At 41.3% G+C, this 14,638-nt stretch overlaps 2 protein-coding genes across 5 annotated transcripts in view; both read right to left on the reverse strand.

The window, feature by feature from the left end:
* Positions 1 to 14,638, reverse strand: part of LOC129385172 (neprilysin-1-like) — a 206,804-nt gene that overhangs the window by 138,595 nt on the left and 53,571 nt on the right. The gene's annotated exons all lie outside the window — the stretch shown is intronic.
* LOC129385173 (uncharacterized) lies at positions 840 to 12,205 on the reverse strand. 4 transcript variants are annotated; one of them, XR_008612764.2, is made up of 5 exons: positions 11,731 to 12,204; positions 10,889 to 10,979; positions 6,568 to 6,782; positions 4,592 to 4,753; positions 840 to 945 (listed from the first exon to the last, which is right to left on the reverse strand). XR_008612764.2 is itself a non-coding variant. In XM_055071416.2 (5 exons), the coding sequence occupies exons 1-4, from the start codon at positions 11,808 to 11,810 to the stop codon at positions 4,676 to 4,678; spliced, it is 393 nt and encodes a 130-aa protein (XP_054927391.1). In that variant the 5' UTR covers positions 11,811 to 12,205; the 3' UTR covers positions 840 to 945; positions 4,592 to 4,675. The 4 variants fall into 4 exon arrangements, 3 of the variants coding, with proteins under 3 accessions (XP_054927391.1, XP_054927390.1, XP_054927389.1); XM_055071416.2 differs by having other exon boundaries at positions 6,610 to 6,753; positions 11,731 to 12,205; XM_055071415.2 differs by having other exon boundaries at positions 840 to 942; positions 6,568 to 6,753; positions 11,731 to 12,205.

Here is a 14,638-nt window from a genome sequence, read left to right on the forward strand (position 1 = left end):
GTGTTGCGTGACAATGTCGTTCCAAACTTATGTCCGGATGATTTATGCTGTTTGTATGCGAGCTAGACAATAGGTATCCCTACACTGTAAAAAAAATTTTCCTTACTTTACAGAAAATTTGCTGGTAATTTGTGACCGAACACTCTTCCGTAAATTAAGAACGGTCATTTCCGTAGAACGGACAACTGTAAAAGAGAGACCGTAATACAAGATACGTGTGCTTCTGTATCTAGAAAACGGAAGACTCTGTATTCTGAATCTGTACTATAACCGTTAAAGTACGGTGCTTCTCGTATTCAGAAAACGGAACACACTGTATGCTGAATTTGTACTATAACCGTTAAAATACAGGTGCTTGCCGTATTCAGAAAACGAAAGACTCCGTATGCTAAATCTGTACTATATCCGTTAAAGTACAGGTGCTTCCCGTATTTCATCTTTCAGAGCATATCCATTGTTCGAAGAATGTGCCATCGGGGACAAAATTGCCCAGGACGTGCGAGAGTCGACCGAATTTTATGGTGCACTATTTGCTGGGATCAGCCGTGCTACCATCTGCGTTCGGAATGTGCATACGTGACCCACTGTTTTCAGCGGTCTTGAACAGAAATGCAATTTGGTCAACGCTCGCACTTCCAGGGTACTTTTGTCCACGATAGTACATCGCCTTTAATGCAAATGTCATGAAGGCAGCTCATAGACAAAGCAGCAGGTCACCATTGAGAAAATTGTCTTGCCAACACACTGACATGGCTGCAGAGATAAAACACGTTGCACTTTGTGATATGAATGCACTGCATAGCATATATACACAAAGGTGCAACATTTCAGTCCTCAAGTTCTTAGATCACAGAAGCAACTTTATTTTCTTCAATCACTCGTCTTGCACTTCTTCCTGGTGAAAGTTGTTCTTGACCCAAAATGCTTGCAAGGATAAACTTGCTGCTGTTAGGAGAAACAAATAGTATTCGTGAATATCCATCCTAAAGAAAGTGGCAAAAAAGTATAATCACAGAACACGACAAAGCAGTAACTTCTGTGTTAGAAAAACATGTAAGTAGACCAACATTATTGGAACAAGGGATGTTGCTATAGCCAACATTTCGACATAGGTGCTTGTCAATAGGGTAGCAAATGTTTTCCTTGGCTGTGTTGTTTTGGATTGTGCATAGCTCAGTGGCCCCTAGCCTCATTGGGGGAGAAGAAACTGGTGCATATAATAGGTCAAGAGAAGCCAAAGTGTTAAAATAAAGGAAGGAAGGGTGTGCTTAGCAGTGGTGATTGTGATGGAGCGGGTATGAGCACTACTGTCAGTTCTTGCAAAGAGTAGGGGTGACCAAAACAGAAAATGATGTACACATGTAAGCAGTCATTAATCCAGTAGACCTAATCTTCCGAGAAGACAAAATAGGTATCACGATAAACAGTTTGCACTTTTGGAAAAGGAAAACGAAGAATTAAGGAAAATAAATTTTGTATCAAGATGCATCTGGTTAAGATCACTGTAAATGGTAAATGAAGGCACATTACGAATATATATTTTGTTAAAAGCCGATGAAGAAAAGATATATTAACGAAATATTAAAAAATAGGGACATTAAAATTAAACTGGGTATGACCATAAAACAGTAAAGAACAGCCTGTGGAAAAAAATGGGATGGACAATATGATAACCAGGTGCAAGATTGCAAAACGTCGAGCGCTGTTTATATTCATGCTGCTGTTGACGGCTTCCAAGTTTCTGTCTTCCTGTGGAACCTTTGTCTTACTTGAACAAGGAAATGGGTCATTTTTTAAACAAGTCAGTTGATATGCAGTTCAAAGCTTCATCATTATTATATTGAAAGAAAATATTATGGTCAGTTCTCCTGGGTGTGCTTTCATTCACCAGTTATTTCCACCGGTGTAAGCTCAAAATTTAATGGTCTAAATGGACCTTAGCTCCTCGCAAACCATTAGCTGGTCTTTTTTTCAACACAGATGCCTGCACATTATATGTGTTGGCAGGAGTGCTAGCGAACTACATTAAACTTGTTGCCACAACCAAAGTGAAACTTGGTAACAGCGATTGAAAAAAAAAACAGCATTCCACAATATTGATTCAAATCGTCTGGCAAAGTTGCTTAAGTTAATGTACACCCCCCACCCCACCAGACACATTTATACACCACACTCACTCTCATGGTGTCAACCATGCTATTATAGTACTAGGCATCAAGTAGGAGAATTAGAAGATAACAGGGCACAATGCTTTTTGTTAGAACATCAAATGTGCTTTACATAAATGCTACATTCCAACTAACAAAGGAGCAGCCGATAGTGACCAATGCATACGAAAGCTAATGACATTCTGTGCAGCAGAATGTTGATGATGAGGTGTTATGCGCACAAGTGCACTCATTCACACAAAATGACATCCTGCAGACAAACCTTGTGCCAACATTACAGTTTGAAAAACACCACAGTGGAAAGCAAAGAGTGCTAAATTTGTTGAAAATTACTAAAAATTATTCGATTATTCATTATCCTTACTGTTCGTTAGAGATTCACAGATTGTTCCCTACGGGTGCTGTAAACTGCTTTTATAGTGGTAGCAACAATGATCTGTGGCACAGACAAGAATAAATGCTCATGAAGTTTATGCAAGAGTATACCCTACAAATTACACCCCATTTCACATTCCAATGTGGTAGAAGAGGAAGACGAAAAAAACTACTTTCTCGTGGAGGATGCATACCCCAGAACAGAAGAAACAAGTGTACCCTAACCATTGCTGCTGCCGATGCCTGTGCACTAGCAGTTACATATAATATGGCGGTTACAATTGTTTTTCCACAAGCACTGCAAGCTGCTGCCAGTTTACCAGTACAGAGCTGTAATAAATTTAGGGCAAGTTAAAGCTCTCTAATGGATTCATCTCATATGACACAATTGGAATGCAATATTCTGCAAATAAGTGAAGAGCGATGTGCCATCCCATACAATGAAACACCTTTGAAGAATCTGAATCACCACCTGCACTCTTAGGCAGTTACACCCTTTGGAGTGCCCCTTCTGCCACACAACAATAATCATTATCTGCCTTGATGTGTTTCCTTTCTTTAAAACGCCACGCCCGCTACTTTCCTTTCGGGAATGCTATCATGCTGAAAATGCGCATGCCGTTCGTTACTGGAAACTACAGGGCTCGCAGCGTTAAAAAAGGCAACGCAACAAGGCAGATGACGATTATAGTTGTGTGGCAGAAGGGGCACTCCAAAGGGTGTAACTTTGCCTAAGAGTGTGGGCAGTGATGAGGTAAAAGAGTGTGTTCTGTGTAAAGTAGTGCACCTGTATAACCTAAAGCTGTGGAGAATGCATTTAGTATCAGCTGTGAAGGTTTCTAATTTTAATTGCACACACTAAAAACCTCCATGCAGTTTTGCAAAACGCAAACCCCCTACCTTTTTGTTGTTCAAAGGCAATGACACGTAGGGCCATTACATGTACATTATGAGTTTTGTTCCCAAACAATCAAAGTGAATAGCACCACCTTAAGTGTTATGTGCCTTCTGTCTCACATTTTCTGTCAAAAATTGGTAGTGTCAAATGCTGCGATCGGCAGAAAAACGGATTTCTGGAGCAATATAAAGTATTAAGTACAGTGATCTCAGTTCTTTCACTGCTGTTTAAGCATTATCGGGTTTTAAAATAAAAAAACGAGGAATAAATACACGCATATTTTACGTCACAACCCTCATGAGGCATTTAGTAGTCTGGATTATAAAGGATTCCAGATTTACAACGCAGGACAGATTTTATTCCACTGAAAGAATGACATCATGCCAATGATTCTGCATTTGGTGCTATATTTATTTGTATTTAGTTCCGTTGGAATGTGTGTGTACTGTCAGCGATATTGCTTGACATGTTCTAGATTGACTGTTTTCTAAATTTAGGCAAATTCATACTCGCAAATAACCTTGTATGACACCAAGAACTTGCTTAGCAGGAGTATTTCTAACATTTGCAAGATATTAGGCTCTTGAATGCATATCTAAGCCTGGGGTGCACGCCGCCCCCTAATCTCATCAGCAAGTTTCTGGAACTCATCTACAAGGTATGTTATGATGAATGTAAAGTTGCTTGAACGGGAGAAATAGGGAATTTAAACAGGTGAATTATGCAGCATAAGAATGATGTCAGCAAGAAGCAAGCATCAAGAAGCACTGTCACTCAATGCGCATAGACTATCAAACGCAAGAATTATTAGAGATGATTTAAAATTCTGGCATTGGAACGAAATGTCTTTTAATCTATATATAAACTGATTATTCACTCTACTACCACTACCTTTACCAGAAACATTCATAATCATTATCCTATCTATGCCACATCATCCTAGCTAATATTCAAGCCTTCATAAGCTTCTTTTTTTACTGCTAATTCTCTGTGGGAAAGAGGTGTCCGTATGAAGACCATATCATATACTTATTACCCGTCTTTTGATTAATGATAAGGGAAAAACTTCACACCAAAAATGCGTTGAGCTTGAGCAAGTTCTACGTTTGAAGCTGTTGATTCTTTTTTCCCTTTGCCATCATTGACCCACCTGGTTAGCTAAGTAGACAGAAAAGCTGCAGGAGAAAGGTAGGGGTGCCAAATTAGACTTGTGCCCCAGGGGACCTTTTCACGGTCACTGGAGGAACTGCCTGTGGCCTCGGCATCTTCCTTGAGGGCCATGGCCATGTCTAAGAAACCTTGTCTCCACAGGCTGCATAAAGAAGGATAATTTTCTGAGCCAAGTCTTTTTCTTAAAAGAACCCATTTAAGGTGTATTCGTGGCTTTGCACCACAAAACTGACACATGACTGGCCACTCAAGAAACTTTATGTGTATTCGCAGGCTTATTCCTTGGAAAAACACTTTTATGTAGCACACAATGAGTAACAGTAACAAAAAAGTGTATAAGGAGGCTTTCATATTGCTCTACAACTTTTCATTGACACATTTCATTTAATTATTTGAGATATTTATTAACTAATTAAGAATTATGTAATTAGGCAGAATGCAAAATATAATCAGAGTATCTCCAAGCGACGGCAAACAACATTACCTTCATTTTGTCTAGTTACATCGCATTTACATATTTCTAAATCTTGGTGCACGATAGTTAAGACACCCTGTAGATCAAAAAACAATATTAAAATTTTCATAATCATCTCTTGCGTGTTATTGGTGGCTATGGCTGCTTCAAGTTATTCTTTCAGTACGGTACAAGCAGTTTTGAAGTGAAATTGTTTTGCATCGAGGGCGGTAATCTAGAAAATCAAGCAAAAGGTCAAGTTGTGTTCACTATTCAGATGTTTAACTAAGAAGCTGCAGGAAAAGGAAACAGAACACAACACCTAATAAACAATGCAAAATTTGAAAATTTGAATTGAACAAGAAACCAGTTTTTGAAAACACAGAAAAAAAAGCCAGCAGCTTACGTCGAATACACCCTTGCTATGTACTCCAAGTGAAGTTGTTACCGCAATGCTTGGGCACCATACGAACGTAACAGTCAACAACTTTGAGCAGAATATTAACACCACTAAATGAACGGGCCTTTGAAGATTCTTGATCTGAAATCCTCAACGACTTGTTCTGGCGTTTAATCTGTCGAGCTCAATCTGTATTCTCAAAAGCTGGCTCTCGGCCATAATTTCTCTAAACGCAACATCAGCTTAAATCTCAAGATAGGGTTGACCGGTAAATAAAGTGGATAATGCATGGCAAACATCATGAACACTCTTACATGTTAACCAGAGGGTTCACTCATGCAGCCATGAAATTGTGATGCAGACACGATATATTGAAGCTGGTTTTGTGAAGTGTTTCATGCTTCCAAGGCTTCTCCAGTTGTGAAAGCTGTCTCCACTAGCTAAATAAGCGATGAGAATAAAAAAAGAACTTCAACATGCTCACAATACGTTGGCCATTTGCAAGTAAACAGCAGCCTTTTTGGGCGCACAGGTTGCCTGGTGCAAATCTACTATGCCACAGTACTTGCGTTACCCAGTACCAGCCACTTTAAAATGCAATGTGTTCAGAGCCCTTTCCCTCTGTTTTTTTGCTCTGGAAACAGTTTACCATGTGTTCAGTAGGTGTCGAGAAAGGGGACAGAAAACACTGTGCACCAGTGATTTCTAATGTTTTGCTGGATGCAGCACACCGCACCGGATGCAGGTGAAGCCAGTGGAAATGCGGTGTCATGCAGGCGCTTGTCCTGGAAGCAGGGCATATGGTGGACTAACTAGTGCGTGCGATCAGATAATATTGCTGCCGAAAACTTTTCTTTGTGGTTTTTCACATTTTAGGAGGTCTCTACATGTCTGGTAAGCGCTTTTATGACAATCTGAACCCGTATACGATAGTGTTCTCTTACATCAAGTTTTTTCTCATTTACCAGTGTTTCCATTGCACGCCACTTATGTTAGCTACACTGTAGACACTGCAATGGAAAAATTCTGGACACCTCGAAACACTGCTTGGGTAGTTTATGGCACATCAGGCAGGCATGTTAGGGGAAGAAATGCCACACACCCGTGCAAACGAAGTGCTGCCGCAAAGTTGTGAAGCACCAACTTCCGGGACAAGGCTGGCTTCAGTCGAGGGTGCTCGATGTGCTGTCCATGCCCTGTAGTAGAGATCAGTGGTGTGGACCCTTTTATACTGGCTGTCTTTTCTGGTCGGAACCTTGGCAACAGCTTCCACCGTACTTTTTTGAACCTGCAACATGTGCAGAGAAAGTCACATCACTGTGCGTTGATTGTATGGCTTTATTGTTCTACACATTCTATCAAATCATTAAAAAATACAGTTCGCACATTTTTACTACTGTATATAGACAGTCTAGTTGCTGGACACGCGAAACATTACCATCCCTCTGACAGAATGCAACAATAGAAGCGTACACTGTAAAGCTAGACTAAAATTTAAATTGATGTGACACCATATGAGCATACAGTATGCTTACTGTATGCTCTAGCCCTGTGTCAAGTAAAAGTTAATCGTCAATCATTTATGGTGTATTTCTACTTATTCTGGGTCATCAAACTGTACAATCAATGTTCCAAGTTTACACATTGTTGGCTTTTGATTGCCTATGTGATCCGTTTCCTACTTACACATGCAGTAATCCCACTGTAATAAGGAAAAAGAGTTAGAAAAAGAAATGCCATGATAATCTTCCACATTTGCTGAGGGCAGGAACAATGGCCAATAGCATGTGGTTGAAGCTACATAAATACTCAGTTTTCACACAGCTTAATTGTTCAGCAAGTAATAAAGAGGTACGCTGTGCGCCTCTGCATAACCAATAAAATCTGACTACTTGACACTGTACTAAGGCTGCTGCTTGATAGTGTTCGGCAGTTCGGCTTTGGTTTTCTGATATACAGAACTGTTTAGGTACCAGTAGTTTACTTTGCGATAAAATGGAACTTGGAGCACTGGTCATTTGCACATAAATAATGCGACAGCAAATATAACACAAGGATAGGAATATGGGTCTCTTAGAAAAAGTACATACACATTATGAATATAATGTGATGTGATGCCACAATGAAACAGAAAGCAACGCATAGAAGTGGACGGCACTTCCAGGCCACCAAGGTTATTGGACAGACAGTACTTCAGAAGTGCCCGCAACACAGTCAAAGAAGGCAAAGCAGCATTTCCTTGCGTTCAACACAATGCATTGGCGGGCTAGTTGGTGCGAATCCATAAATACTTTGTTTAGCGCAAAACAATGGACACAAGAAAGACGACCAGCACAAGGCGCTACTCTCAACTGACATCACTTTATTGCGTCACTCCTTTATAGATAGTAGAATCTAGAACATGTGCAGTGAGCACCATGTGCAGGGACCACCAACAACCGATCACAAGAGCGCACTCATGCGACGGGATCCAAAAAGCCATATTGAGCACCGCACAAGGTTAAAGAAGGCACACTAATGCACTGTGACCCCAATGACTGTATGAAGAAAGCTTCCGATAACTCTCGGGCGGTGGTATCACAGCACTTTTTCAAAATCATAGTATCACGAAACATGGCTTTGCACTTCCATATTTTGCAATGTTGAGCCAAATGGGAACCTGTGCCTGTTGGTATGGATCGCTTATGTTCGCAATGTTTCGTGATACTACGATTTTGAAGAAGAGCCGTGATACCACCGCCAGAGAGTTATCGGAAGCTTTCTGCATACAGTCATTGGGGTCACAGTGCATTAGTGTGCTTTCTTTAACCTTGTACAGTGCTCAATATGGTTTTTTTGGATTCTGTCCTATGAGTGTGCTCTTGTGATCAGATGTTGGTGGTTCCTGCACATGGTGTTCACAGCGCATGTTCTTCTAGATTCTGCTGTCTACAAAGGAGGGACGCACTAAAGTGATGTCAGTTGAGAGTAGCGCCTTGTTCTGTCGTCTTTCTTGTGTCCAGTGTTTTGCGCTAAAAAAGCAATTATGCATTCCTTGTGTGTGTTTGAAGACAGCTCCACACGCAGTAGCGATTCCAGTATTGTTGCCCAGTGGTTTAGCTCGCCGCAGCTTGAAGTGCCACAAAATATAAGGAGAGAAACCTGCATTATAGTTTTGTTGCAAACAAGAATATAACGTGAAGTGCATTCTGAGGCCAGAAATTATAGAAAAAAATTTCATGATGCACCACTGTGCAGGGTTTTATAGCAAAGTCAAATACATTTAGTATAAATATCACACTATGATAGTACACAATGGTGGTAATCTGTAATAATATAAAAGGTGCCTTAATGTTACAACAAAAGTTGACATTACTTAATAATAGCCCTGTAAAATTTAGCATGCAGGGGCACCACTTGGTTAAACAATAGTGATGTAATGTCGATGTACACAAGTATTGTCCATGCATTTCTGCCATTGTCCAAATGGCATAAATGAATGGGTAATACTTGTATACATAGATATTACATCTCTATTGTTTAACGAAGTGGGTAAACTATGTCTGCCTCATACAAGATTAGAATTAAACCATAAATTATATATAGTCACCCTAACAGTAACACCTCATTTGAACTTCACAGTAAGTAGACGTCACCTATTCAAAGTTTATATGTTGAATGTAACGAACCCTCATTACAGCAGCGCAGAGCATTCCTCACATTTCCTTACGTACTCAGAATTCAAGTCATCACCGCAACACATATGCTACAACATCGTCACACAGTGCAACTCACGCTTACACTACAGAAATAAACCAAACATGTTTAGGCCACTTGTACTGCAGTATGAGCAATAGTGTCGGGATTATGAAATTCCCCACGAAGTCCTCCAGGTTGCCAATAAACCAGAACGGTTGGCCCCGTGGTACGATTTCACGCAGTTGTGCGACTGGACATTAACACATTTAAGGAAAAGAGACACTCCTCACGACCACATTATACAAGAATTCCGTGCTCTTCAGGACCAATATCAAAATCACATGCAATTCTACACTGATGGGTCCAAAACAAAACAACACGTGGGTGTAGGGGCCGTAACAGAAAATTGGGAAAGAAGTATTCGTCTACCAAAACATGCCTCTGTTTTCACTACTGAAGTTTATGCTTTATGGTTTGTAGTGAAAAAGATTATCACTGGCAAGCACAAAAACACAGTCATTTACACTGATTCCTTAAGTACACTGAAGGCTCTAAACCTAAAATCTGAGTGTGAACCCCTGTTAGGATACATACTAAACATGGTCGCACTTAACAAATATGGGAGATCAATCCACTTCTGCTGGGTACCAAGTCATGTTGGGATACCGGGTAATGAAGCAGCCGATAGATATGCATCGATGGCAGCGAACAAAGAGATAACAAACACAACACTTCCATACAAAGATAGCATCCGCGCGATTAGAAAAGCCTTAACGGCGAAATGGCAACGCGAATGGGACCACTGTGCTGACAACAAACTACATCTCACGAAACCCATAGTTGGCGAGTGGAAGTCATGCTACCATCAGGAGCGGTTCATCAATGTAGTTCTATGCCGACTACGCATTGGGCACACACACCTCACACACAATTACTTACTTACGAAAGAAGACACACCAACATGCGAGAAATGTCAACAGCCACAAACAGTTATGCACATATTACTCACATGTACGCAGACTGAAACACACAGACGAACACTTTTGCACAAATTATATCAACTACACATACCTTTACACCCTGCTCTAATTTTAGGTGATGATCCGCTAGTCCCATTATGTGACGTTCGTAAATTTCTAGACGACACTGGATTTTTACATAAAATATAGATTATTAACAAAGCCTTTTCCTTCATTAACTGGATTTTAAAACACCTCATGTTTGGCGCAGCATAGCCTTAGCCGCTTTGGCGCCATTAAACCCCATTTAACTAACTAAGTAGACGCCTGTTGATGCCAGCCTCCCCCAATGCTAAACTGTGCTGCATGCTTTACAGAGAAATTATAGTGGTATCACTAAACTCTGAAGCTATTCAGGACTGCAGCATTGTAGAAGACATCTACAAATGTCCCATTTCATGTGTAACAGCCTGAATTGCTTGCACATCTTACCAAGTGCAAATTAAAATTACTTCTCCTTGTTTAGCATTTTTGCCTGCTAGACCACAATCCAATGTCATCAATATATTAACATATTACCTCAAAGAACCTAATTTGGCTTATAGATTAACACCTTCGCATACTGCCACAGCTACACTCTGTCATATGCGTTGCAATCATAAAGGAGTGCTTGTCCACCAGCACTCCAATGTCACTAACAGTGATCGCCTACACAGCTTGATTCAGGTGGCAGGTGGCAGTCATGATTCAGGTGGCAAATAGCTAAGAGAAAAAAAATCCACTCACTTTGAGAGCTACAATACTGCGATAACTTGAGAGAGATGGACCCATTGCAGGCAGCAGACCTCTTCTCAGCTCCAGCACAACAGCAACTTGCCTTTCAGTAAAAGAAAAGGATTGATTAGTAATGATAAGTTACGTTGTTTTTGCTGAGTATCAATACAATCTGACTTTCATGCATATCCACTCTCCGCTTTAGTAATACAACTGAATTATTCGTAAAATAAAAGAGTCAATGATGATACCATTCGCTTCTCTTGTATGTCCAATTTTTTTCGCACTGATACCCCGTTTACTGCTTGCTTAATGACACGAATGCCTTGACTGCCCAGACATCATTCGAAGCAACACGTCTTGCTGCACTGCAAAAAGTTGCACCGAGGAAACACAGCAGAGCAGCCAGAGGAAAGAACTTTTTTTTTCTGGTCACAATTAAAACGTGCACCCAAGCAAGAAAGTAACGATTACAGGTAGTGAGCGACTGCTATTGCCTCGAACGTTTATTTCCGTATTTTAACAGAAGTTCTTGTATCGGATACAGTATGCTCTCAAGCCAATACAAGCGTCAATACAAGTGCGCAACTGAACGCAGTTTTATTCTACGCTTTTAACGCGAGTGAGCAAAAGGTTAGAAGTACCTCACGGAAATTGCGATCGAGCCGATCGCGCTACGACTGGAATCGATCTGAAAAGATAGGGTGATCCCTTTCCCCATTCATGCGTCAGTTTTGCCCTAAGACGTTGCATAGTGGTCTTTTGAAACAATATTTCTGTTCGCGACACCGGCTTACCACACATCACTTTAACACCTACGTTATGCAAACCAAATAAGATTAAAATGGGCTTACCTCATGAGCAAGTTACGAGTGCGCGTAGACTGTTGAACACCCGTTGAGAGCAAGCAGGATATATCCGTGTCCAAGCGCATACGTGCAACCCAAACACAGGACAACTTCTACGATGCCGCAGCGTGCAGAGTTTTGTACACGAAGTGAAAGACATCCAGCGCAAATATCTCCGCGCGATGACGGCAAATGACGAGCGCACAAGCGTACAAAACACAGCGACAAATTCGGAACTTTGCCAATTCGAACGTGCTGAGACCCAAGCAGCGTAACCATCCATCGTTTCTGTTCTTCGCTCCCGATGCGTCAATCTCTCTTCCTTGGAGTCTTGCTTCACTCTTGAGTACAAATCAAGAGATATTTACGGCAAATTAACAACTTTTACAACACGACACGAAAAATTCCGGCTGACTACACATGTGCAGCTCCGTCTGCCACTCCTAACGGACGCGCAGCGCGCGCTGCCCCCTGGTGCCGCACTCTGTGAGCGCGAACAGAATCGGTTTCGTTTTCGCATTTGTGCTCTAGTTACTGTATCGCATCAGTTCAACGAGCACAAGCTATCTTGGCACGCTGGAACGACACGTGCCTTGCCTTGCCCTCTATGTCCACTACCCCCTTTCCCTCACTCTGGTATAAAATGCCCGCAATAAACATAACAGTTCACTGTTGTCTTGAAACGCCTGCTGTTGGTTTCTTCGACCGGGACCCGGTCGATACAGTTACTGGAACTGCAATATAATTGCTTGACAATTAATTGAATTCTAAAAGAGGAGAACACTTTCTCTCCCACAAGTTAGTGCGTTTTATACAAAGGGAGAGAGAATGCAAGAAGCAGAAAGGCAGGGAGGTCAACCAAAGCGTTCGCTACTGGGGATAGCTAACCCCTGTGCTGCAATGAAGTGCAAAGCAATGCACTGCGATGCGTCCATAATCTCTAGTATAGCGATAATTTGGGCTGGTTGGTGCATGTAATGAACGGGTAAATAATGAGTTGTGTCATAACATTACCCATACATAAAGCACATGGAACTAATGGTGTTGCATTCTAGGTCAAAAAGAAATAAAGCTTGAATCGTTACATCTCGGCACTGGGCATTCTTTCTTTCCGTATTATTTTTTTCTTCTTTTTGACAGTACACACAGTACTAGCACGGTAATAGGTCCTTCATCTTCAGTCACCTTCCAGTAGTTTACACACATGTCGGTGCATGTTCGCGTTCTTTATTCTACCGTACAAGAACGAGCGAGCTTACCGGTCTTGGTTCAAGATGAAGCGCCAAATGTTTGCGATTACATCTTATCGCAAGAATTAACACATGAACAGTGAAGATTATGCGTAATCGATTTGTCTCAATGAATGGGCAGTTATTGTCAGTGACGAGATATTTTGTAAATATTAGGGGAATGAGTTAAACCAACTACATTGCAGTTCAGCAATGCCCTTTGACACTTGGGTTAATTGCTTGCCGCATTCGAAAATTTCATCCGACCGTTGTACTTGGATCTATAGGCCGCCAGCCCCCTTCGAGACCATTTGTTGCAAAATGTAAATGCCGTTACGGTCATTATACCACTCCCTGCGTTTCGGTACTGATTTAGAGTGCACACAATTTTTGGCGTATACAGAGCACCAATGTCATTCCCAGTGCACCAGCACCTGAATGCTGCAAGCTTGTTTACGTATGCACGTATGTCCACGGCTCTTCGTTCACTTAAACTACAACTATTAACTACAAAGCGCTTAATTTGAGAACATTGTGAGAACACGCATATATTTGCGCATATGATCAGCGAGGCCCATATGCGCGGCAAACTGCGACCGCAATAGAAGATGCGTATATATATTTATACGATCTGTTATTGCAGCTTTTGGTAGAAGGCTAGCTCTCACATTTTGTACGCATCTTCATAATGCGTACAGTTTGCGTGTTCAATAAAATATTGTTGGCTGAAACTTTACGAGTACGAGCGCTCATTCAGACAGCTTAAGTTTTCTCACAATAATAGGGATGTTCGCATAACAAAAATACGGAATTCTGTCTGTTTCGTCCAAAACAGTGTATAGCCGTACATATGATTACAGTGAAAATGTCCGTAAAGCTGAAAACGGAGAGCACTTTCCGTATATTAACGGCAGATTTTGCCGTATTTTTGAAATATGACATAGTTTCCGTATTTTTACCCTGCAGTTCTCCGTATAATGACGGAAATCCTCCGTATAATTACGGAAATTTTTTACAGTGTATGACAACTATGTGGTTATTTGCGCAACATTCCTAGGGGCTTGGCTATTTCGATGAGATTTAACGTTCCTTGAAGACTATCAGAAATTTCACTTCTACTTCAATGCCTTCGGATATTTGATGGCATGAGCTTAACTGTAATAACCACGCTGATTTGACCAGGCAGATGTACAGGTTCCAAACTATGGCACAGGACACACTAGTTTAACGACCCACGTGGGGACATGTTTTCAATGACTTCACTAAGCCATCAGACTAGAAGAGAGCAAAAGGCATATGGGCAAAGGCATACTGAAGCGTAACCTTTGAAAAGGAGAAAGAAGGGTATAGGAACAAACAGCTGCTTATAATATGATAGCAGAAAATATAGCAGGGAAACGCTGCATATCGAACAAGGAAGTTGTCAGCCGTTTTTGGCGGCAAATATGTCACGGGCGCCGATCATCGATCCCAGGGCGAGGTTGCTGACTGAAAAGCTCATGCACTCTCCACGGTTTTGCTCAGGACGGCAGTCTATTCCAGCCATCACCGTTTGTTCGCTTTGCGTTGGTCAAGATCGATAGGCTGATGTTAGATAAAACAGAAGTATTCCAATGACATAGCTTCCAGGAGCTTCGGACGTGCAATGGCTTTCATTATGTCAGGAGGCATGGGTGATGCCACGG

Source organism: Dermacentor andersoni, chromosome 5 (genome assembly GCF_023375885.2).
Source record: "Dermacentor andersoni chromosome 5, qqDerAnde1_hic_scaffold, whole genome shotgun sequence".
In the NCBI taxonomy this organism is placed as follows: domain Eukaryota; kingdom Metazoa; phylum Arthropoda; class Arachnida; order Ixodida; family Ixodidae; genus Dermacentor; species Dermacentor andersoni.

Bases quoted from the DNA above. Each gene is read 5' to 3' on its own strand.
- LOC129385173 (XM_055071415.2), bottom strand. From the start codon at position 11,810: ATGCGCTTGGACACGGATATATCCTGCTTGCTCTCAACGGGTGTTCAA. The intron at 10,980-11,730 runs GTAAGCCCATTT...TTTTACTGAAAG, and splicing joins ACTCGTAACTTGCTCATGAG to GCAAGTTGCTGTTGTGCTGG. The intron at 6,754-10,888 runs GTGAGTGGATTT...CACATGTTGCAG, and splicing joins GCAGTATTGTAGCTCTCAAA to GTTCAAAAAAGTACGGTGGA.